The sequence below is a fragment of the Streptopelia decaocto genome (genome assembly GCF_964273445.1).
Source record: "Streptopelia decaocto genome assembly, chromosome: 3".
In the NCBI taxonomy this organism is placed as follows: domain Eukaryota; kingdom Metazoa; phylum Chordata; class Aves; order Columbiformes; family Columbidae; genus Streptopelia; species Streptopelia decaocto.
In genome coordinates this window covers 63,898,123-63,924,109 of record NC_138656.1, presented here as the reverse complement: position 1 = coordinate 63,924,109, position 25,987 = coordinate 63,898,123, and the positions used below count along the sequence as shown (strand labels likewise).

Sequence of the window (25,987 nt, the reverse complement as noted above, 5' to 3'; positions counted from 1 at the left end):
TTGCTCCAATAGAGATAATTTGCTGTTGGAAGCAGGAGTGGACCTTTTGTTTACAAATCACTTTGCAAATCCACAGCAAATAATCTTATATTAGGGTTTATTTTCATTGGAAAATACGGAACAGTAGTGGCCAGGCTGTGACTATCTTTGATTTAGGACAATGACAGCAGGAGACTGAAAGTACCTTTACATATTTCTTACAGGCTCCAGTTTCAACCATCATCCTTGTATTTGATTGCAACTGTTTTCTTAAAACATTGGAGCCAAGGCCTTTCCTCAGATTTTGTTTGTCCATAGCTGCTGTCGTAGAGTCAATTCCCAGATCCCCAGTCCAAGTGAATGCCGTGCTACAACTGCATGTCAGAATGACATCCAAGCACACATCTTTCCCTTCTTTTACCCTTATTTGCAGAGGAAATGTGAGAGTATGAACTGGGAGATCACTGCAAAGTATTCATTTGGTCCCCTAAACTGGAAAATGGGTGGAGGAGGATGTAAGCCCATCACGGACCATGCCTGCCCTACAACACAGGCATAATTATCCTGGTGTGTCCGAAGAGAGATTTACCACTCTGAAAGGATTCATATCATTCTCCCTGAACAAAGGAGAGGTTGGGACATGGCTACATCTTCAAATCATAGCCTTACACTAAGAGATTTGAAGCCAATAATAAAAGGTATTAATTACATCATCAAATTTTATAACCATTCCTAAGACCTTTATCCTCTCTGACATCTAACGAGAGAGTGCATGCTGTCTGGGGCTGTGATTAGCTCACAAAAAAAGGAGAGATTAGAGTATTAGCCATTACTGAGCAGATGGATCATTACACAGCATCTTAAACCAAGAAAAAATATTCTCAGTAAGTCACATTTGGAAAATAAAAGAATATTTAAATAAAGCTTTAAATACCTATGGAGATTAACAAGAATATAACTTTATGGTGTGACAACATACATACCAGATGATGGAATGAAACATGTGTAAAGCTTTCATATATTTTCTCTGTTTAACAAACCTCACTTGGTATGATGAGTATTTCTAGTCAAGAGACTGTGGGCCACAGGAATCCTGTGCATGAACATCTGACATAGGAGACTGCAGTCAGGTGACTCATCTACACATTGCTGGTGATCTAGTATTATTCACACTGTGTTCTCTATATTTACTGGTGCAGCAGTTGTTGGCATTTTTAGGAATACAGAAATAATGAGTACTGTAGCATTTTAGTTTGCTTGCTTTTTAAAGTTGGAATACAAAAGAGATGGAAATGTTGATCAAGCAATTTACAGAGGTGGAAAAGCGGCAGGCTTAGTTTCATAACTAGCTCTTTACTTCACTAGGAAATTAAAAGTATTTAAACCCGTATTTTTACAAAAAAGCCATCTCAAAATCACTACTTTATCTGTACTCTATATTTTGATATTCATCTCTTTTTACATGTTTGAGTTCGTTTGTTGGTCCCAGAACAACTTTTTGAATTGGTTTACACTTTAACATTAAACTATTAGCCTAGGAATATATGCTTGGAGTCTCAAAAAAAAAATCCTGCATGTCATTCATGTTCTTTGTTAAGAGTAAGATGCTTCACCATTTGGAACAAGAATTAATGCAGAGACATTTACAGATAGGGCTGTGTTGAGGAGGACACAATCTGCCTCAGTAGGTGATTGGATATGATGAAAAGGAGTTTCTTGCCTCTGAAAAAAAATCTTAAAATGACTCTAAGTAGGGTACTATTAAGGTTTGTAATTTGTGTACTGCTTACATCTTCTAACCTTCTTCCCTGCAAACTCTGCCTGGAAGTGGATGAAGTCCCCACCTGCTTGTGATGTTTTCTAGACTGTCTTTACCTCCACTGATACTTGTGCAAACTCATGACTGCTAAACTGTATCACAAAGGGTTAAATAACTTAATGCCAAGCCCACACCAACTAAATTAGACAATATTCCTGTGCCTGGTTGAGTCAGAGAGCAAAGAATTCTGAAAATCTTGGGGCAGAAGCATCAGGCATAACATCACAGATCATAGTCATAACTATGGATGTGGAGACCCCCTTTCCTAGAGTCACAGATACATCAGCAGAAAAACAGAATCTGTCATACAAGTGGCATAAAAGTCTCATGTTGTTAAACTCCAGTGCTGCAAGTTCAGTCTGCAGATTTTTCCTTCTTTCTCTGATCTTGTCCATTTCTGTCATATTGTTTCTTGCTTTCATTGTGCCTTTTCTTTCAAACACATGCCCCTGTTGCTGTTTTCACATAATCACAGAATGTTAGGGATTGGAAGGGACCTCAAAAGATCATCTAGTCCAATCCCCCTGGCTTCCTTCTGCTTTCTGTTGCGGTCTTTTCTTGTAATCTACAGCAGATCTGTTGTGAAACATATACAATGCCCTCTTTGCCTCCAGCAGCTCATCCTTCCCGCCTTTGTCTTGACTGTTATCAATTAGTCACATGCAAATTGATCAGGTGGATCACTTTATTATTGTTTCAGAAACAGCCAGGTTTGTCACATTCGAAATTACCATTTTGGTGTATCAGACAGAAATCACTCAGTATTAGATATTATCTTTGAAGGCTTCTCACCAAGTAATGCCCACACACGTATAACTCGTATTGCTTGCATGATGAATATTTATTTGTATGATATGAACTTTGTCTACATTTTGAATATCATGTGTAATATTTATTATTGGTACTATATGTAAAAGTGATGGAAAGGATGAAATACATAACGTTGAAATTGTCTCACCATCTGAAATTAATGCAAAAAGCTAATGATGCTTTAATAGCTGGGCTAAGGCTTTTAATCCTCAATACAGTTATTGTTGTGATTGTTTTTCTAGCACTGGCCTAGTTATACATGCTTTGGAGAAATCCTGGGTCTAAAGCACTCTTCATATCAGTCTGAAGGGATCTCCTGCTGGTGATTTAAGATTTTAAATAGAAAACAAAAGTTTAAAATGCCAAGACTGGGCAACAGAGCTATTACAAGCTGCAGATGGGCTGACACACATAGAGGAAAATCCTGCCAGGTTAAAAATAGAAACTTGTTCCACCCATGGATTAACTTTTTATCTGATCCTCTTATGTTCTGCCACATGGCACGCTACCCACACACACAAACTGTGTGAGGACGAGGACAGAGGTATGAATTTACATTACACAATACTTCCTTCCCATCCATTTTTATAGTTCTGAACTGAATCTGGAAGAAATTTCCGAATGTTTTTTGAACACATAAAACCAGTCAGTTATCTGCACACTAATGTTTATGAAGATAGAAATTAATCAAACTAAAACTGGTCCATGGCTCAGACCAGTGATCGCTGTGGGTCAGTTCATTCGCTCTCCAGAATTCTCTTTGCTGACTTCAGTTCACAGCATATTATGCAGAACAACTTATAAAGTGTATGTCTATTCAGTGCTATGGGTTTACATACCTGGTTTGTCTCTAAAATGACTCACATATCTGTCATTCATGAGACACAAGCTCATTCTTTTGCAATTCTTTTGAAACATGCTTCTCGCCATCTATATATTGTCAGTATTGAAACTTAATTGAAGATTTTAAAACTTGCAATAAATTTTGAGGTGTTTGATTAGATGAATGGGACAGATTCTTCAGAGGCATTATCTGTTGAGTAAGATTAAGGCAAATGCAACATTTAGCACTCCTGTCCAAACAACAATCCAGTCTTGCTCTTCTGAGCAAACTGCAGTTAAAATCCAATCACTGGTATTGTATTTAAGATAAAGTTGCCTTCCAGCAATTTTCCTGTTACAATTTCATTATGGTTAGAGAGATAAAGAGTTACTTGAAGCTGCTACTGTGGTTTGTCTGTTGTTTTTTCATTACCGCTGCCCACAGACTCACACTTTGGCATTGGCCACATGCAGCTCGGGGAGAGAGAAAGCGATAAGTAAAATGTGGCTTTCGGTAGCATTTGCCTTTCCTTGTTCCAGTGCAGCGTGGCCACGAATGGATCATTAGAAAATGACAGAATAGCCTGAAGCTAGTGTAGAAAGCATTTGTCTGTAGCATCCCTGGAAGCAAAAGGGTCAACCAAACATTGGGGACTGTAAATCTGCCTGCTGTTGTCTTGGTCAGCTTCTAGGTGAGAGCTTGAAGATTAAAAGCTATGTGCTGTTGAGGGGTTCTTCTTTGCCTGGGTTTGCCAGTAAAGACTGTGTTAAAACTACAGTGATCTGTACCAGATAGGGTGACTTTTTTTTGCAGTGCTTGTGGAAGATCAGACTCCACCCTAAACTAGTCAGCATTTCTTAAAATACAATAGATAACAAGCACCCTGAAAACACTAAATTCAAATCTGTTTTTTCCTTGTAGGATTTTGCAAAAGTCTTGCATCATTGTTCTTACCCTCCTTATGGTTTATTTGTTTTTTTTTAAAAAAGAGACAGTTTATCTAATTATTTGCTTAATGGAAAATGTACATACAAAAGCCAAAAGTGATTACATACCACAGCTGAAAGTCATGACATTGACACTTGCAAACAAATGTAGGATACAAGAGGTGTGGTTAGCTAAATATTAGCCTTACAATTAGACAGTTGCTAACTTCATTTTAATTATGTTGTTAATGTAACCGTATAATTTGTGTGAATACAAAGGCAAGTTCTAATGCAGCTTTTCAAAAATCGTCTAGAATGGGATAAATGAAGTTGTCTTTGAACAAGCAGTATGCCAAAATCTGTCCTCCACAAATCATTGAAATTACTCCAGATCCTGAAAGAAAATATATGACTGTTTTACATTACTTTTTACAGTGGAATACAAATGTTATGATAAAACTTTAAACTGACATTATTTTTATCTTCAATTTTTTTAAAATGGCCTGTCTATTTAAAGATTTTGCCCAAGGCTTTAACCACATACAAAGACATCAACCCCAGCAGCTGCTGATGCAAAACCAGTGGCAGGACAGGGAATTTATTTGCCTGTCCCCATCATTTAGGAATTTACTGCAGCTGTCGATCCTTGTTATCCATCATATAAAAAGGAAGAACAGAAATCAGTCCTTTTCCCTTAACTGTTTTTCAAGATAATATATTTTAGTACAAAGCTTGCTTTTAATTTCACAGAAAATTAAACATTCAGAAATTTATGTTTGCCATTCACTCTAAGGAAATATGATGACTGGGATTTATCTCATCTATCATAAGTACCTATGCACAGTGTTCATAAAAAATGTCTCTGAAGGTGCCTGTTTCCTTTCATTGACTTCAAAAGGTACCAAGAAAGACTGGTTTGGACAACTCTCTTTTTGATACCTGAATTGAGATAGTTTGATTAGTCAGGATTTGATCATGATTTATTTCAAAAACATGAGTGTGTCTGCTGTTTGTTAGCAAGATTAGCATAAGCTGAATACATTCTAATCTTAAAATAGAAGATTTTTTTTTAAGGCAAGGCAAATGTTAGCCCAGTGTTACTTGTCTGTGTCATTAAAAGTACAAATGAAAACATATATTTCTTCCTTAATTGTTGACAGTCCTCAAATTTGTGAGTAGACAGACATTTAAAAGAAACAATTCATACTGTAAAAACTAATTGTCTACGCAAAGTATAACATTTTAAACATTAAAAAATGCCATTATACCTAATGCCAGCCACCAGTGTAACATCAGGGGGAATTCAGACATAACTGCAAGGGGAAGAAAAAGATAAAAGCAAATTTTTAAACAATAAGGAGAGGGACTTGCCAACATTACATTATGTTATCAAAGGTCTGCTTAGTTATGTTTCATAAATTATATAGTTTCTTGACATTGCAAATGCATGTTCAGGTCCTGGTCATTCAGATACTTGGCTGTACCATGAAGCTTAGCCTGGCGAGCAATCCCACTGGAAGCCAAGTCTTAAAGCTAGTAAGTGTGTGCTAAACGGAGCTCTTAGAGTCTCTGCGGAAGAAATGCCTTTTTTATTACTTACCTGTACACAGCTTAGCAGAACAGAGACACAGATCCCCTGGTAGACTGCTTACATATTGCTGCCATCCAAATAAATTAAGCTGCCTGGTGTTTTCAGTGTAACGGGTGATGCAGCGCATGAAGGGCTGGGTCTGCACGCTGCAGGTTAGCGCTGTCGCACAGCATCTTCTCTCCCGTGTCAGGCACGTGCCCTTGGATAGTGCAAGCTGACCCACATCCCTGCTGCGTGATCAACTGCAGGGACATTAGATGAGCAAATGTTGCCCCTCCAAAACAAAAGCTGATAGGGCTGTAGCGGTAGTGAAGTGAGCTTGGAGGCACACTACATATGCTGGCAGCCAGCAGAGCTTTGGTTGACCATCTGAATGAAACAATATCAAAACCGGGGTTGTTTGAACATCAAAATGCATCATCTAATACAATGATAGAAGGTCCCATCCTGTGTAAACTACATACAAAGCAGTTTTTGTTGCAATTTTTATAAATTCCTTGATTTAAATACAAATGTTACTCATAAGGAATAACAGTAGTTTAAATTCCAGGAAATCGAATTAAGTAGTTGAGAAATTATGCTTAATTTTTTAAGATGAAACCTCTGTTGGTCTCTGTCTTAACTTGACATGGGAACTGGGGAATGCCCATCTGTGTAAGTGCTAAAAGACAAACGGACAAAGCATTGGAAAATGGAAAATTAATTGTTACGTACTAGGGAAGGGATCTTAATTTGTCAGTGATATTTTTTCCTATTTCTAAATTCTAGAATAAAAATACTAAGCTCATTATTAAACGAGAAAATAATTCCCAAACGGGCCGTGGCAAGGATGTGATTAGGATATATTTTCTAATCAGCCATAGCAGCATTCTGCTAAATAGCGTGAGAAGAGGGAGCAGGTTACCAGAGACTGGCAAAAAGTGATGATGGGTCTCATTTACAACAGCCTGTTCTTTTCTTTCCTTTGAAGGAAAGAGTTTCAGGAAACAAAGGATGCTTCAATGGTAAAATTCTTCATTTTCCTCAATAACATTTAGTTCAATATATCTAACTTAAAGACTTTGAATTTGCTTTGCTGAAGCAAGCCTCAGTTTTACTCTGAACTAGAGCTGAAATGTTAATGAGTAGATCTTAAAGTGTCAGGACACGGACAACTATTAATTTTCTGGGTTTAGAGAAAAACACATCTCCCAGATGCTGAAATTGTATCTAGGCTGTATCTGTTTGACATGAACTGTTAGAATATGAACTAAAGCTCTCAAATTTTTATAAGAAAACTGTATTTTAGTATTCTGCAACAAAACCAGAATTGAATTTTAAATGGCAGGATTTAAATATATGCATGAGTCAAATGGATGGAAAATAGAGAGAAATATATTTAGCTTTAAGGAAAATTGTTAAGTCCAGTAATACGGTAGAGGAATCATATTCGATTGGTCCTTCAGTTTGTGATACTATGCATATATTTAGCAGTAAACCTACTTACCGACTGAAGTTATGATGATATGAACAATAGTAACTGTTACAGCGTAATCCCAAACCCATTCTTCCACAACCAGGGCAAAGAGCAGACCACAAATGAAGAAAGTTATTTCCAATGATATCACAAGAACTGTAAATGAAAATAGGATATTTACACCAAACACAGTTTCGAAAGGATTTTTCTCATATTCAAAATAATAGCAATAGGAAGTTAAATTGTCTGAGATAGTTACGCAAATTTTTTTACAAGATCAAATAGTACATGAATGTTTTCATTATAAAGGTTATTTCTACTTTTTCCCCTTGATATCTGTATGGGCTGTATCTTGATTTCTCTATAGACTTAAAATGCTATATATCTTATGTAAAAACATGAAGATTAACAAGATTATGACCAGTGACAGGACAGTGACCAGTTTATACAGCCTAGAGGAGAAATGGCATGGAAATTTTATTTAGGGACCATCCACACTCTTTGCATACAGCCCCAAATAGATTTGGCTAATACTGACAAAGATCATAGTTTTCTCATCTAAAACAGAATTGTGTGGTTAAGGGGTTATGTTTGGTAAGAAACTTCATAGCTTTCTCCACATTGACTTCATTGCATCAAATATGTATAGATAATATATACCAGAACATAAATACATATGTGTATCAGAAGAATTTGGAGACGAGATGCAAGGGGAGATAGAGCAGAGAACTCACAAGGTGAGCAGAGGCCACCCATCTGTATGGGTCTCGGGATAGGTGAGACCAAGAGCTGGGCTTTTTTCTGTGCTGATACAAGGCTGGCACAGCCACCGTGCGCTCACCGTGCCTGACATTCGGCAGCTGTAATAGCGCTGTCTTGTGTTAAACCATGAATGGGGATTACCAGCAAAGTGATAATAACTAAGTTTTGCTGCCAAAAGAGACTATTGAAGTTATCTGATCAAGAAAATTCCTCCTCTCAGTGATGTATTCTTCAACACAGCAATGGAGTGGTGCTAAGCTGTCAGCTTGCTTACTTGCTATTATGGGTAACGGGATCAAAAATTATCAGTTTTAGGGCAAAGTTTGACTTTAGACCATGTGTCTGCTTGCACTAGCAGGGGGTTGCATGGAGAAGGCACAACATCTCTTCCAGCTGTATTCCTGAGTTCCTATTCAAAAGGTCATAATTGTGTATTTTTAAGTCATATAATTTTCCATCTAAATGCATCTTGCTTTTCTTTTTAAGTGCATGGGCATATAAAAGTCACATTTTTGATGCAATTACTTATTTTTTTATGGCTGCAGTAACATAATACCTGAAAGTACTGTACCTGACAGTAGAGAGACCATTGTTATTTTTTCACTGTTTTTAATTTATACATTTGAAAGTATTTTGGGCCTTTCAATTTTATTTTTTTCTTTATAGGGTAAATTATTTCCAACTGTATTATGGATCTTTCACCGCGCAGTTAAAAAAATGTAAAAACTAAGAAAAAATAACTGGAAAATCATGTGTAGTTAGGAAAGCGGAAAATAACACTTCCAAGGAAATTACTGTTTGACAATACATTTTAGTATTTATAGTTTATTATATTTCATTATGATATCCCTATCAGCTCAGAACTGAAGTATCATTACTGGCCCTGTTTGTAAAAAAGTTTACAGATTATATTTCATGGTATCCCTCTAAATTATGCCAATCGTTTTATAGTTTCTAAAGTACTCTTAGTGTAGACAGTTGCCCTGTAAACTTTTTTACAAAATGGGGCTAGTAATGATATTTCAGTTCTGAGCTGATTTCCATTTTTATTTTGACATTATCTTTTAAAGACATACTTCTGTTTTTAACAGGCATGAGTGACACCCTTGAGTAAACTAATTCTCATTGGCAACATAATTCAGAGACTTTTGTTTTTCCTCTGTGCCCATAGACTTTAAACAGATTCTGTTAAATTTTGCTATTCCACTTTATTTCATCAAGTGGACAGAAAGCAGGGTAGAATACTCACCAGTTGCTTGACATAGTTGCTGTCATCATTGGCATATAAACATGCTGCATCAAACTAGCTGATAAAATTTTTTGAAAAAATCATATTGAGATACAGTAATTACATTAGGGCTCTGAAAAGTAATTCTAATGGAATAGGATTTAATTTTCCACTGCTACAACTGAAATGTTCTTTTTAAATATGAAATAAGTATTTGACACTGTACAAAAATCTATGCATTTTTATTACTCTTTTTAGCCTGATGAACTAACTGACTTACTTTTGAGCTTTACTTACTTTACTGACAGACGATGTGGTTTGCCTTTGTAAAATAGATTACAAATCTGGTAAAATTTCATGTATGCATGTAATTTTTTGGGAAAGACAGTTTATGAAAAAAGAATATATTTTGAGAGCTTCAGACAAAAATGCAGAAACTTGTATTAGGATATATAAAGATATGTTTAGGGATTGAGCTACAATCAAAATTTGACATTTTAATGCCCACTGTATTCTCTGCATTACCAAAGCAAAATTTCCATTAGTTGAATGTGACCTATTATTCAGATCTGGATCAAACGAGTCATAAGAAATTTACTGCAGTATGAAAATTAAATACAACAATTTTGTGCAGGAACTGTACACATAATAGAGAATTGTTCTGCAATGAAAATGAAGCATCCTGGTAAAGCAGCATGTTTTCTTCAGAGAGTGCAAGATCTGAAGAACAACTCAAGGAAAAACCTAACAATCACTTGCATGATAAGTAGCAATACAAAAATGAGAAGTGAAGGAAAGATGAATAAGCATTTAAATGCAGTGTAGTTAAAATATAGAAACTATTAGTATTACTAAAACAGCTTTAAAATACTGTCCACGAGGAGGATAAGTGTACATCCAGATACAATCTGTTTTCTTAGCTGGAAAAAGAGAGAGAAACAAACTACAGTTACCTAAATAATATGGGTTAATCCATGAGGGATTTGTCTTAAAATCAAAAGGTGCCAAACCATCCAACATTTTAATCCTGTGGAAACAGAAAGACTAAATGTAACCAGAGCTTTTCGATAAAGATTTAGTGATTGTATGACACATTACTAGTGCTTTTAAATACAATTTCATATGGAAAATTCTGGGCTTTTATAAGCTCTCTACATTCCATTACATGTTGTGGTCTTGCCCTTGCACACATTGTCCATGATCTCCACTTTTATTTAAGACATATCTAGCACAATAAATGCTAATCAACTTCCTAGGAGAATATAATGTGTCTTTTTTATCAACTATAAAATCTTTCTTTTCCTTTTTTAATGTCATTTTTGCTCTTACATTCATTTATTTACATGGTGCAAGTGCAAGAAAATAGATTAGAACCAACATTTTATCTAGTTTTGAGTCTCCATTTGCCAATTTGTGCACTTGAACAAAGGTTAAGTTACAACAACAATTCAACAGAATTTGAAAAATGTGTTCACAGAATAACTGGGACTGGATGCCTCCAGTCTGGGTGCCTCTGCTACAGGGTCATAGCTCTACTCATTGTATCCAGTTGTAGTATGCCATCATATTAGACTAAAGACAGGGAAATCTTACTTGAATACTGCAAAGCACACAGATAGGACCACATAGTAGACAGTGTAGAAAACTACCATGCATATCAACAGGTTCACCAGAACAACCTGCAAAATGAAAAAAGACAGTAAAGCCTAATGTCATGTTTACATTAGGTAAGTACATGATTGTTAGAAAATAATTCCAGATGTGGGGAAAAAAAAAGAAAACTAAATATGTAGACAGAATTTTTGCTGTTACCAATTACACAGAAGTTGTTAAAGACTCTTCGGTACATTTCAGCCCCTATATATAGTTATAATGCATGGTTCTTTGTTTTTATCATATGTTATTGTATATTTATTTAATTTAAGTGTATAGAGAATGGGAAGCACATTTCTTGACAGTTATTACACAGGAGACCTTGAGAGTTTAAGATCATCCAGATGCTCAACTAGTTTTTAATGTAGTTTTAGCCTAGTTTTTAACTTAAAAGAAATGCCATCCTTGTATGTTGAAACTCTACACAAATAAAATATAGAAAATTGTAAAGCAGTAACTGTTAAATTTCTGAGCCTCCAGAAAATGTCACCCTAGTGCTTACTTCCAAAGGTAAGGGTGTAGACAACCTCAATGAGTAATGAGGGATATCTGTTAAATATTTTTCAAAATGCAATAAATTCCAACTCCAAGATGAAAAAATACACTTAAAAATATGAGTTTCATAAATCAACCACTATGTTATGATTGAATACTGTGTCCTTAAGAAAAGAGAAATGCTATATACAGAATTATACAAAGAATTTATGTTTTCTAATATACCTTGGTATAGTTGGTATTGTCTTCATTTCTAAACTGAAGTTTAAGAAGCAATGTAGCCAGAGAAAAACCTGTTAGCTTTCCTCTAATAAAGTTCACAAAATACCTTGAGATCCTTTCAAGTGAACATATTTCTGATCACACATCTCTGATCTTCTCAGTTGGCTTCCTGAATTATGCAGACCATAGGATACAGATATACAGATATAACATAAAACTATGTTTTGGAGGTTAGTATGTTTTGGTAATAATAAAAGTCTTGCTAATGCAGAGCACTTTAATTTCTGTTTTTCTGTGGTGATATAATGACGTTCCAGATGTTTATTTGGGCTTTTATTTTTTTAAAGGGAAATGTGAGACATCAGAACTAGACATGTCTGTGCATCAATCTTGAGCAAGTGCTTTGGCAAAATTGTGTGCTTGCTTAAGAACACAAAACTGAAGATGGTTACTAAAATTGGTAGGGTGGTCAGTAAAATCAGTTTTTCTTTTCTATAGGAGAAGAAACACTTATTCAAGGAGGCAGTGACTCTGAGAAGGGCTGTAGATGAGCATTAGGTCATACTAGCTCATTTTTATGAGCTTCTCTTGCAATGTCGTGACATAAAACAAGCCCTTAAGGCTTTGGGTTTTAAGGCTGGAGAATATGAATAGAAATAAAGAAGAAATGTTACCTCTGAACATAGCCCTGGGAAGACACAGTGGAGTCCAATTTGGCACCAGCAATTTTTAAAGCAAGCTAAGAAATTAAGAAGGTGCAAAGAAGAGCCACAAAAGGGAAGTGATGGCTAGAAATATTGGGTGGTTTGGTTTCTTTTTCTTTTTTTTTTTTTTTTTTTTTTTTTTTCATTAGAACTACAGCCCTCAAGAGGTCAATCTGTTTAGCTCTGAGGGCTGATTTGATTATGATGGATAAGTACCTTCACAGGCAGAAAATACCAGGTACTTAAGGGCTCTTTAATCTATCAGAAAAGCCAAAAGAAATAAACAGCTGCAAGTTACAGCTAGACAAATTTGAAAGATGCATGAAGGACATTTTTAACTGTAAAGGCAATTAACCAATGGAACAAGCTGCCTTTGGAAATAACAGATCCTTCAAAGCAAAACCAGATGCCTCTCTCGAGAAAGCTTCACTCAAACATCTCTAGTGTTCACTCCTAGCCTTAATTCTTTGAATGCTTGTGTGGTAAGTAATATATTTATGGAACCATCCAACATGGACACAAGTGTGGATACTGTGGATTTAGCAAACTACTTATTTTTACATCGCTAGGTATTGTAAAGTGCTAAATATTGAATAGTGCATCTATCTCCCACAAGGAAAGAGATCAAGGAGCTTTAGTTTTGAATGCAATAGGAGAAAAATCCATCATGCCTGTGCAAACTGATATTTGTCAATAAGTAAATGCCCAAGACAGTCTTACGCTTTTCTTATTTCCCTGCATCAAAACAAAGCCAAGCTAAAACTGAGAACAATTAATCTCTCTTCAGCCGGTTTGGTCTGAGAGCTAAATACAGCTTTCCCATTTCCATTCTTTTTAGTCTTATTCTAAATGAAAATGGGACAAATAACCCATTTGATCCCTTCTTTTCCATGGTATACGCCACAGTCACTGTAATGTTAATTGACTACAATGTCATGTGCAAGTCTGGCAGCCATGCTGCCTCCTACACCCCTCGAAGTACATCTAAGCATTGGAATTTTAATCTTTGGCACATATTTGATGGGAATAATTTTCATCCCGTTGCTCTGAGCAGATGCGTATTTTCTGTAATTCTCCTTTATCTGCTGCCCCTCCTCTATCAATGACCTCCTTGATGCTTTATCTAGTCTAGATATAGTTTTGTACTGTAATAAAAGTGATGAGACAGGACTGAAGTCAAAATCACAGAGCTGAAGGATGGCTGTGAGCTGATGACCTCTTGCCCTCTAATTGGGTGAATTTCTAGTCTCTCTTGGAGTGACAAACTTCCTATTGGTGTCAAAGGCCCAGGATTTTTCTCATTGTACCCAGAATATTCTTAGTCCCTGTCTTAGGGATGTAGTGATGTATTAGGTGTAGCATGTTTTGTTCAGTGAAGAAATGCATGTAACATGAAAATGAAAACCCTTTGAAAAATGTCCAGTTGTATCACATTCTACTTCATTCTTTTTATTTGACCTTTCCACTGAAATCTGAATGTATTTTTTAAAATTTCACAATACTTTTTATTTTCAAACTATTTTTTTTCCTTTCTAAATCCTGAGGTATTTCAAAACCAAAAACCCCCACAAGTTAAAAACTCCAGGGTCATTTATTATATGTCTAAACAGCTTAAACAATCTTAGGAAATCACTGGTGTCATCAAATATAGGATTTTATTAGACACTTTCAAGAATTATAAATGGAACCACATGTTATATTTTGAAATTATTTTTATAATATGTACTTTGCAGTACTTACTACCAGCACTATAGTATAAAGTGTCCTTTAAGTTTTATTTTTAGGAAGAGAACATTGAAGAACATTCTGTAAGAATGAAAGAAACAGCTCCTTCAAGCCCCGCAGTAGCTAATTCTCTAAATACTATCCACTGACATACAACACTAAACAAACTCAATTCCCTTTACCTTGGTTTCAGCAGTTTTGACCTTGAGAGCCATGGACACATGATGAGTGAAAGGAAATGCTGTTGCTATATTCCGGATGCCAACATCAGCAGGAAGAAGCAGCTGTTTTTCACCCAAAAAATAATTCCTATAGGTAAGTATAAGACAGAGTGAGGCAAGTTGATTGGATTAAACTGAATTGAGACAGAAGCCATCTGCGAGCGAACTGTAAGCCGCTGAAGAGCAGAGAGAAATCCTACCAACTCGTTTAATGTTCGTACTTTCGTAGCTGCAATCAGCCAAAGCATATCTATACTATAACTTGGATATTTAGGGACAACATTATTAATAATACTTTCTACCTTCTATTTGCTTTTTTCAGCTTTCATTTGATCACAGTTCCTAGGGTTTATTATACCTTCCTACTTTTAATTAGTTTTAACATCTCTAAGATTAATTCTATTGACTATAGATGTGGAGTAGTACGTTCTTCAGAAAGCTCTCTGCTAACATTTTTCTTTTGACTATCACTTTATTACACTAAGTATAACTCACATTAAATTAGGTATAATTAGGTTAAGAAATGCCAGACTTGTGTTATGACTAGTCTCCTTTTCCTGAACCGTATTTTGTTCCTTTGGCAGAATGAAATTTATTGTGCTTTAGTGCAGATCCAACTTCTACTGAGCAGCTCCTTAATGGAATCAGATTTGACTTTTTACAGACACATCATGATTCAGTATGCTGTGTTATTTGGGAAAAGGAGATCATACAAGAGAATACTTCTGAAATTGAATGAAGATGAACTTTTTTTCTTTTTTGCTATCACTAACATAATATGTGCAAGTTTCATTAGGTTTCTTATGTCTTTTTAATCATACAAAATAAATGTTATCTGCTTTAAAATATAGTCTGTACTCAGCAAACAAGAGCTTCTGCTCATGGATTTGATAGCTCTAGATTGTGAACACTTTCAGGGAAATTACTGGTAGTATTATGTGAAATTCCTTCCTGTGCAAAATGCTAGCACAAAAATCTGTACATCATTTATTTTGTATTTTGAGGACTGAAGTGATGTCAAAGAAGTAGGCTGAAACAATATTAAAAAAACACCCTAAATTAATTTGCTTAAACAGTTGCAATGGTCACAAGTAGCAAATTAATGAGGAAACACTGGCTGTAGTAATTAAAAAATATTTGAAAAGAGACAAAAGGTTTCATTCAAAGAGCATTCTATCTATCCCAAAGTATCAGCAGAAAACAGCCATGACCCAACATTAATTTTCATAAACTTTTGCAGTAAGTCAAAGTAGCAAGATAATTGAAAGAGTAATGGATGGCATTAATCTAAGATCACTATTAAACATAATAAGAGTTTACATTCACTGACTTACTTCTCCACAAAGAGTCAATTTAACCGAAGACTGAAGATAGGACCAAAGTCCTGTCTTTGAATTGAATGAAATGTAAGGGAAGCTGTAGGCACAGATTTTTTGGGAAGACTAAGAGACTCCTCCAGTTCCTATTGCACAGTTGAAAACTTTGAATTCTCTAAGAGAAAGGATAATATTTCTGTTGCATTCTTGCTTCAAGATTGGAAGCACCAAAATTGTGGTAACCCAGTAACAGGAGCAAATCAAAATTGGGTATGACAGAAACTGTGTGTGACCCAAAATACTGACTAAACCACTCAGTAGTGAATATTAAAGAAAGAGATGTTGTGTTGCTGTTAGCAAAATGCTGAGATAATGAAATAATCAGTTTTTCTAAATGATTTCTTCAAATTCTTCTTCACTGCATCAGCTATAGGAAATATGGCAACTATTCAGCAGAGGGAGACAGAAGACAAGTTTTAATAGAGGTTAAAGCAGATGTTCTATTTTGGTTTCTACAGGCCCTACTTTTAAATACAGGTTATTTTTTGAAGCATTATGTTACAGGTTTTTATTAAGGCTATGAGGAAAAATAGTACTCCATTACTTTTGAACGCCTGGAGTTTGTGCTGGTTTGCCTTACTGAAACACCCAGGAAACAGTTACTTTAGTGGGATACTGATACTTTACCCTCACGTGTTTGAGAACAATTAATAAATACTGTTTTTTGGTATTTGGCTGTACCTATGCACTTCGTTGTGATAAGTAATAGACAAGATTTAAGAGACATTGACAAAAGCATAAGTGCAGATAATTGAAGAATGGAGGGTAATTAAAAACACCTTTTGAAAATGAAATTAAGAATACTTTTACATGGCTGTATCTCTTTTAAGAAACAGATAACTGCACTTCATACTACCGAGGTAATACCTGGTTCCTATCTGCTGCCTAGGCCAAAACAAAAAGTCAATTTTTAATAATGAACCTTGAGAAAATTTTTATAAAAGCTTTCAGCTAAGTTTGCTGCCTCCGCTTATTACTTACAGGCTTTTTCTAGAATGTTCCCATTTAAGCCCACAATTTATGATGATGTTGAATAGCATTGCAAAAATAATTCAAAGCAATTTGAAGAACTGTATTATAGAGCAATATTACATGAATATCTTTCATGAAAGTTAACAGGTGATTTGTGTTGTTTTTATGGTCTGCAGCACACTCTGACTAAGATGTAGGTTTAGACCGAAATCACATTTCTTATGTAATTTCAAAACAATAACAACAAAAAGACTTAAAATGAGAGAAATTACTAAACCCCAAGGTATGTTGATCCATTACCCTGGAATCTTCAGGAAAATGTGAAGATCAACCAAATGGATCCTATCTAGGTTGTATGGTAAGAAATTCTTAATTAACTGAAGGGTGATGACATCAAAACGTGTGTACTCTGTCTCCATCTGCTGATAGGGAGGAACTATACTTAAATTGTGTACAAAGATAGAAGAGCTTGGAAATAAAAACAGTGGCCACTATTTTCGTTCTTTTACTGCAGTGACTGGAAGACTCTGTCAATGCATTGAAGTGAATCTGATGAAAACGCATTTTTTTAAATAAAAAAGCACTAAAACTTATTGACTTACAAGGTGTTATAACTTTAGCAAATATAGCTTAATTGTAACCTATGAAAGACAGCACATGCAGTTTGGTGTTGATTGTATATGTCTTGTACAACATTATAACAGCTTGGCTCCCATATGGAAGGCACTGGAACTGTGTGAGGTCTAGGCTCTACCTCCATGAGGATTAAAGCAATTAGGTTCTTTTCTTCTTTAACCTCAGTTGCAGATGGATAAATTTTGAGAGATGGGAAATCTGAGAATTAAGTGGAAGCAGGAAAGTGCTTTAAATGTATCTGTCTCTTATTGGTTCCAAGATTTGTTGGATTGCTTTTAACAATGCACTCGCTTCTGATAATATCATGTGAAAGAACTTTCAATATAATTGATTCAATAAGAGGTAAATTTTAGGGATTTTGATCTCCTGAAAAGTTGTCTCCTTGAATTTTAGTGTAAAAGCTCATGAACTCTAAAATGTTCATAGTACTAGAAGAATTCAACTCAAAAATTGGTATATTTTTTTCTGATTTGCAAACTGCAGATCAACTGGATTCTTTTAGGGATGATTAACCTCAATGAGCTACTTGTATCTAAGGAGCTGGTTTAATTAATAGCAAAAATAGTAAACAACATCTTTTGTTTTGTTAACTGATGCTGTTGACTTTGTGAACAAGTTCAATATAAAGCTTGAAATAATTGGCAAAGGAGCCAATTTAGTAGGCTTTATTTATTCAAACTAGAAATTAATTTTATTGTTTGTGAATGGTGTGGGATTGATAGAACTGAAAATTAAGTCTTCTGTTTATCCAGAGAGAAGCTATAACACAATTGCAGCAATGTAAACTTTCTATGCTGGTTCCACTGTATGTCTTGGAACCGAGTTTAATTGTATGTATTTTAAAAAAATCAATATTTGGCCTTTCTGCTGAAAAGCTTAACGTGCTGATTACCACAAGCCTACGTTTTGAAGATATTCTGGCATCTCCACTAGTGTTAGTGGGAATTTTTGATGAGTACAATTAAATCCTGAAAAAATCTCCTTACAACTAGGCTCACAAAATTGAGGAGTGGGCTGCAAAATTACCACTACTGTTAGAGGAAAATATTTAGTGGTAGATCAAGCAGTCTGACAGAGTCAAGGCTGCTGCAGCTCCATGCCCCCAGGTCCAGCCAGCAGCAAGGCTGAAATGTATTCCCAGTAAGCACATGTATGCAGACCATACATATCACATATATGCATATATATACACCTGTATGCCACATAGATCACACACAGGCACACAGAGTACTCACACCAATACAGTGATCTCATCCTGCTCCCCTGCCTGGCCGAGTATGTTTGAGGCCCACTAGTGAGAAGATATATTTATACACATGTACAAGGTAGGTCCCTCCAGTTGCTGGGTCAGACACTCGCTCTGCCCAATAGTTGGCATCTGGATCCCAGTCTGCCCAGTTGCTGAGACCTGAGCATATGAGCTCCTGAGGCTGCAGCTCCACTTCAGCTACTGGCCCAGACTCTCACACACAAATGCTCTTGTCCACACTTGTTCCTTTCCATATCACGTAAATCCCTCCTTTTCCAGCCTTTGGTTCCTACTCTAAACATCTCTTAATAAATAAAAGGCAATCCCAAAAATGCTTTTCCCCTGCATACCATAATGCATCTCATCCCCTTAGCCTGAAAGGTGATCCAGAGAGCTGCTCCCAGTGACTCATCTTGATGGGTTTCACACCTGGGCAATGGGGCTGAGGATCTCCTGATAAAAACCTGGAGGGAGACCTCACAAGGTGTTTGCTCCTCAGGAGGCTCTAATTAGGGTTGCTGCCTGCCACTGTGTGTCTGTGCTCCTCTGGGCTTGTGGAGATGGACCAATGGCTCTCCTTGATGGGCCCGGGAGCAGCCCATCATGGTGACAGTTGGGTTCCCCCTTCAACATTGTCTCTCTGCACTCTTTCATGGGTATGCAGATGGGCCACTACCACATAACCTAACAGCTACTAAGCCTCGTTTTCCAACATTTGAAAAAGAAAAAATCTACCTGACAGGATATAATGGGTGATTTTGTAATGGTTTAATATTTTATGGGATTATCTATTTTATAATTTATTCGAATATAAATTTTATATGTTAGGCGAAAGCTTAACAAAGCAACAATACACTGTGTGTATGCTAGTACCATAGAAGTGCCAAGAGAACTGCACTGGGCACGGTGGCTGTTCACCGGGTGTCTGGGAGCCATGGCCCAGGCCTACACCAGCCTTGCCGGTTGTGGTTGCCATCATAGGCAAGAACCTTTTCTGTCACCATTTAATTTAATGTGTGATCTTATTCCTGTGCCCAAGAATGTTCCCAGTCATTGTTTGAATTTACTGGGGTAGATGTAACTGTAGCTTCTCTATGAAATGACCTAATAGTCTCATTTTTGTTCATTGCAGGCAGGTGTCCCCAGTACAGTAATACATGGCACTAATTAACCGTCCCTTTCTGGTGCTCTGAGGAGAGATACCAGGATTGATTTGGCATGGAAACTGAACTCCTTTTTCATTTGCAGAAGTGTACCTTCTGATTGAAGGGCCAATTTGAGCACTGGCAAGGTAGTAGAAAGAAATTTGCACTGCCAATAGCTATCATAAATGTGTTAATATACAGCAGGAGGACTGCTGGGGAAGGACTATTGGGACACTTACACGTTCACACATTTCCCTTTGCTCTCTGAAGAGGGAGTTCAAATAAAGCTGCCTCAGTGCTTTTATATTGGGTTCTTAGGATTACGCAGTGAATTATTCCACATGCATTTTGTCCTGTTCATGCAGTATGCTTCTGCTGTTTATTGATATTTGAGGAAAGTCATTGTTTTAAAAACAGCAAGCTTGCGAGCAAGAAATGTCTGTATAGAGGAGTCAGGATAAAGTATGTCTTTTCTTATTAGATTGAAAAAGTGCCACAAATTCATGGTTTTTGTTATTTGCCATCTTTAGTTTGAGCTCATCATTTTAATATGAGAAAATACAGGAATTCTAAAACTGATCTGATGTAAAATAAACCACATCCAGGGAAAATTTCCATCTACAAAATTTTCTCATTTATCTTTATTTTTCTGCTGTCATAGATACACTGCCTTTGCCTAGAAAACAAAAATGTGTGCTGTTGGAACAATAATGTTACTCACATTCTTGGCTTCAGCAGGTTTGAAAATGAGAGTAAAGACGGCGCTGGGACATTGTCTATTTTCAGACCTGTCATTTCTAGAGAAAAATGTCTTCCATTGACAAGTAAAAAGGTACTTTTCCAAACTTTTTACCTCAAAAGCAATTCTGAATCTTCAAGTCAAGCATTTTAATACAGCAGACAGCTTCTGCTCTCACTTACACCTATTGAACTTCATTATCTTCTGCTCTGCCCTAATTACATATAGACAAACTCATTCACTTGACCTTGTTGACCCTGCCATTAGAACTTTAATTAACTCTTGTGGCCATGATTCATGGCCCAGAACAGAATGCAAGTCACCTTACCGCAACTAGGTTGGCAATTTAGGCTAAAGTATATTTTCAATGAATTGAGCATTTTTCTGTGATCACTGAATAGGAGGTTGCATACAGGTGCATTCAGTAACTCAATGAAACATCTATGTATATTTATATTTTTTACTACTACAGTGCAAGCAGACATACCATTAAGCTCAGAAACCTGATAAATTCTCTCATCTAAAGAATTTTTATTCAGTTTTACTGCTCATTTGACACTTGATCCAGCTGATATTTGTCAGAAAACAAACAAAAAATACTATTTATGACATCTCCAAAATGTATTTCAAGAGCTCTTTAGTACAGCTCCAGTTTAACAAAATTCATTATTAAATGTTTTTTTTTTTTTTTGCAGGATAATGGCTAATGAGATCCTAATATGAATTTCAGCAGCCTAAATCTTCCTTAAATCCACTTTTTCACATCACACTGCTCATGTTTTCAGTGTTTTGGGGATTCCCCTGTCAATCCAGGATATTCTAAGATTGGAGGACCTCCGTCTCTGTGCTCCTCTAGACTTGTAGAGATGGACCAATGACCTTTTGTCATCCTTTGGTCCCTGTCATTCAATGAGGTTAGCTACTGCTGGCTATTTGGCATGTCTTCTACACTGTCTGACATCATTTGACTCTCAAGTATTTCACCTCCATGACTATGGAATTAGTTTCCAGAAGGATTTAGACATGCAGGACTCATATCTTTTTACTATTTTAAAATAAGGTCTAGGGGCACTGTATTCTGACACTGGTTTTAATGTTTCCTAAGCTGCTTAGGAAATCCATGGAATTACTTGTGCAGAAGGAAGAGCAGAATTCTTCCTACTTGGAGTCTGAAGCAATGAGACATTTTTCTGTATAATAATAGCATTTCCCTATTTCAGATACATTTCCTGTGTCACAATACATATTGTAATAATACTAAAACAATGAATAGTATAGTAACAGTACTATTAAGTACATTAAGTACTACAAGTAGATAAATGTCCAGTTAGTCTCAAAACCAGACAAATTAGCATTAAAAGTAGGGAAAATAAACCCACTTATGTAAGCGTATAAGTGCTATCAGACCATCCACCACCTTTTTGCATTTCGTGAGCAGATTCTGGTAGCTGCTTTGAGTTAGGAGCTATGGCATGTGGTCGCTAGCTGTGACTACTCTTTCTAGTAGTAACTCAAAACCTCAATACGAACAGTCTGACCTGACCATGGCTTTGCTTTTCACACATGAGCAGCTGACACTCCAGTCATTGAGAGTTCTCAGGTAGGGCGACAGTTCGGCTGCATAAAAATTTTCAGTAAAAGTGTTGCTTTTAATCCCAGTCAGACTGGTAGGAGTGGGAGATGGGTGAATTGGAAGGTGTCTAATCATCAGTGTTTTGTTCCATCTTCTTTCATGCAAAACGCTACAGGTGATACATATCCAGCCACACTGTACAGAAAGTATTAGTGCGATTGGAAAGGTTTTTGTGTTAGATGGTCAGCTTGAGTCAGGAAATTTTTCCTGTCTGAATGCACAATGTTGGGTATAAATGCAGTTACCTTTTGAGGCTTCAAAATCATTTTTATCTGATAATGTGTGTTTTCATACACCTCAGGTGATTTAATACACCCTGGTATTTAAAATAACGTCTACTGTTTTAAATTCCTGTGTTCAAAATAGTTACCACTAGATGGCAAACTGATTGTATGCAGACTTCCACACAAAGGGAACGTCTCTGCTGTGTGCTAGGTGACCAGGTGAACATATTGCATCAAATTTATCCTACTCAGATTCCTTTGAAACCACTGGAATTATACCAGAGAAACAGATGGCTCTTTAACCTTAGGTACTGAAAGCGCCCACAGTAAGTAAATATCATATTTGTTTCTGTTTGCTTCTCTAAATCAAGTCTGCTATACTAAGCCTTTTAACTTTGCATCACACAGCAAAAATGCAAGAGTTCGGGCCCATCGTTCAATTTTAGGTACTGGGTATGTTCCACAGTACTTAAGAGATTGTGAGTGACACATACTGACAGAGACAAAAGAGAGGTGAAAATCAAAATCCCCTTTGATATGTGCCTGGTTGTACAGGACCAATGTAAATGCTCCCATTTTACAGCACCCGATCCTTCAAGTACCACAAATCTGTGATTTAGAGAGTTTTGCATCCATCAGTTCACACAGAGTCTCAGTTAGAGCCAGGCCTCCTTATGATATTACGCTTTTATTTTCCCTCATAATATTGCAATAATGGAGGGCTTTTCTAAGTAGATGCTGCACATTTCCATTCACAAGTGCTATTTGCGGTCACTTATAAAAACACATTAACCTACTCAAGATCTTGTTTTTATCAGTTTCACCCCAGTGCACTTTACTGTTGCTATTATAATGCAATAAGATATTTTATGATCCTACATTAAAAACAATTGGCATAAGCCTTACGTCTGATAGTACACTTTTCTATTGTGCATTGGTCAGATATCACCAGTCAAAAAGAGATCCCTTTCAAAAGCAGGAGATAGACAAAACCTATCTTGCTTGCTGTATTTTTCTGTCTTACATTAGCAGATGCATATATGAAAACATGTATATATAAATATTGTCTTTGCTGTGCCATTAAATGATGTTAGTATCCTACTTCCATTAGTTTCTCTTTGAAATCTGAGTTTTCATCCATGTTATTTTGTGAATTATCTTGTTTGAGATTTAACATTTCTTAAAGGCAAAGGATCAGTATCTGTACTGTCATTTTCTTACAGAAACAGGCTGGCAACTCTGAGTTGGGATATATTTTTTCACTTGATTTCAGCTTACTGGTGCTATGCTATCAAAAATAAAATTGGGGTTCTGATTTGATTTCTATTGGTGTTGCAAATTGACAGTATTTAAAAATAAGCAGAAGGTTTAGGACACATGTCAGAATCTCAAGCAAGATTAATTCTTAAAAGGTTTGCTCTAAGCCAGTTCCTGAGAAAAAGCGTAGTAGGTCCGCTGTACTGACTGAATAGGTGTCTAGTGAAGTGATGTTTATCTCCATCTTTCAGAGGCCTCGGGGATATTGTAGGCAGTGCCCTTGGCATGCTTGTTAAATTAGAGCTACGCAGTAAAGCAATCATTACAATCGGATCTCATGCACAGGGCCATTAGCTATTCACCAGCAAGAATCAGTACAGCATTTTTCTGCCTCATGAACAATTAGCAACATGAACACAAGTTATTCCAAGTTTCATGATACTCCTCTCAAGTATCAGAGATCAACCACACCTGGACATGGGATCTCACACAGAATGAATTCATGCTTCAAGGCTGTGCCGAGGATCTTTGCTTTTAGAGTCTTGCTTAATGTGTCCTTCTCATATATTTAGATTTTCACTCATTATCAGATTTGGAGGTGGAAAGGAATACCCTTCACATTAGATCTAGAAAGTACTAGAGAGGATTTTTCCTTCCTCCGCAGTGTGAAGTATGCTTTATCTTATGAGTTCACATCACCTCTTCAGCCTTCAGCTTTTGCCATGACCTTGGGCACAGGTGTCACCCCATGTGTCCTGTTTTCTGACTGCAGCTAACGAATCTCATTCTCTCTTGGGCATTAAAACCTTATTCATCCAACTTAATAGCTTAATTTTGAATATAATACAGTAACAGATCTGGCCAAAACCTAATAGTTTCTATTACATAGGAGGTAAGACTATGGGGTCTAATGGCTTCTTCTGGCTGTAGGCTGTGAAAACAAAAGATCATATCTGCCAAAACTTGCAAGTTCACCTTACTGCAATGCTGAAAACAATGTTTTCAGGTTTTTTGGCCAAAATGCTGGACCATTGACCCACATACAGTTATGACTTTTTCCTTGCAAAGTGGACTACCTGTGAAACTTCAGCCTCTTCATTGGTTTTTGTTTCCTTAGGGGTAAAGGCCAGTTCTTACATCAAATTCTCTATTTTATGGTTTCATGGGGCTCTTTTAAATTAAGTTAAAAAGTATTTAGTGCCTCAGATTATATTATCTCATGAACTTATTTGCAATACAAGACACTGTCTCAAAGGAAAATTACTTAGATAAAACTCCTGCAGTATTTTAGATCTGTAATCCAAACGTAATAACACTCAGCCTAGAAGGCTGAAGTCATTTTTCTGTAATGGATTTTTAACTTTTCCCATGAAAAAGGAATTTTTTTTCGAGAATACATCCTCATACACATTTAAAATAGAAAAAAATATTCCTTACTTTTGAATGACTTTTTTAGATTGCTTCTGGTTTGCTAAAAGTTGTGTTAAGAAACAGAACAGGGTCTCGGGAGTTTGTTTGTTTCTCCTATAGAATTCATCTATGGAATTTAGGTGGTTTGGGCCTTCCTGTGCATCTGTTGGCAGTCTACACTTATGTAGGAGATAATATTTCCTCTACTGTGAAGTTATTTGGATGTTTGGTTCAGAGGGAGGTGATATTAGACCTGTTAATGCAAGGTGTCACGAGTGTATATGTCCAAAATGAAACAAACAAAACAACAAAAGAATCCACATACTTAGCAAATGACAGGTTCTCGTTTAAGTTTTCACCATTTAATACTTTGAGAAAAAAAAAAAAAAAAAAGATGATTTTTTTCGGTGCTATCTCCAATTCTCATGTAAGTTTTTTGGTTGTTTGTTTGTTTGGGGTTTTTTTTTTTTTTTTTTTTTTCCTAATTACAAGATCATGAGCTGTAAACATCACTCCAGGATTCGAAGTGTCCCAAGTTTGACTTCAGCTGAAACAATCATACTTATGTTTTCCCTTGTGTAACCCTTTGCTTTCAGTCCTCTGGTCTGAGAAGCTATAGCAAGCTGTTCCGTGGTTTGGCACTCAAATGTGTATGTAATACCTGAGTCACTAAAAGATATAAAACACTCTTCTGAGCTTCATCCTCCCACACTACTACAAAAAATGTTCCTTTTCTACCCCGGGCTTTTGGCTCTGTATCTTCCTACATTAGCTGTCATTTAATAAACTCTACTTGGGTATGAAAGAATCACAGTCTGGGTTTCCTGAATTTGAAAATAAAATGAATGCAACATTTCACACTATTGTTCCACTGGAATTAATTTGTCTACATGATATTTTACTGTAACTCCAAACTGTTCTCTGGTTTCTAT

General features: G+C 36.3%; 1 protein-coding gene across 1 annotated transcript; it reads right to left on the bottom strand.

The window, feature by feature from the left end:
• Positions 1 to 4,656: 4,656 nt before the first annotated feature.
• On the bottom strand, positions 4,657 to 14,408 carry TMEM244 (transmembrane protein 244; the record flags this gene model as incomplete). The annotated part of the gene is made up of 6 exons (XM_082048714.1): positions 4,657 to 4,751; positions 5,626 to 5,670; positions 7,435 to 7,560; positions 10,348 to 10,421; positions 10,988 to 11,073; positions 14,376 to 14,408. The coding sequence occupies 6 exons, from the start codon at positions 14,406 to 14,408 to the stop codon at positions 4,657 to 4,659; spliced, it is 459 nt and encodes a 152-aa protein (XP_081904840.1).
• Positions 14,409 to 25,987: the final 11,579 nt, after the last annotated feature.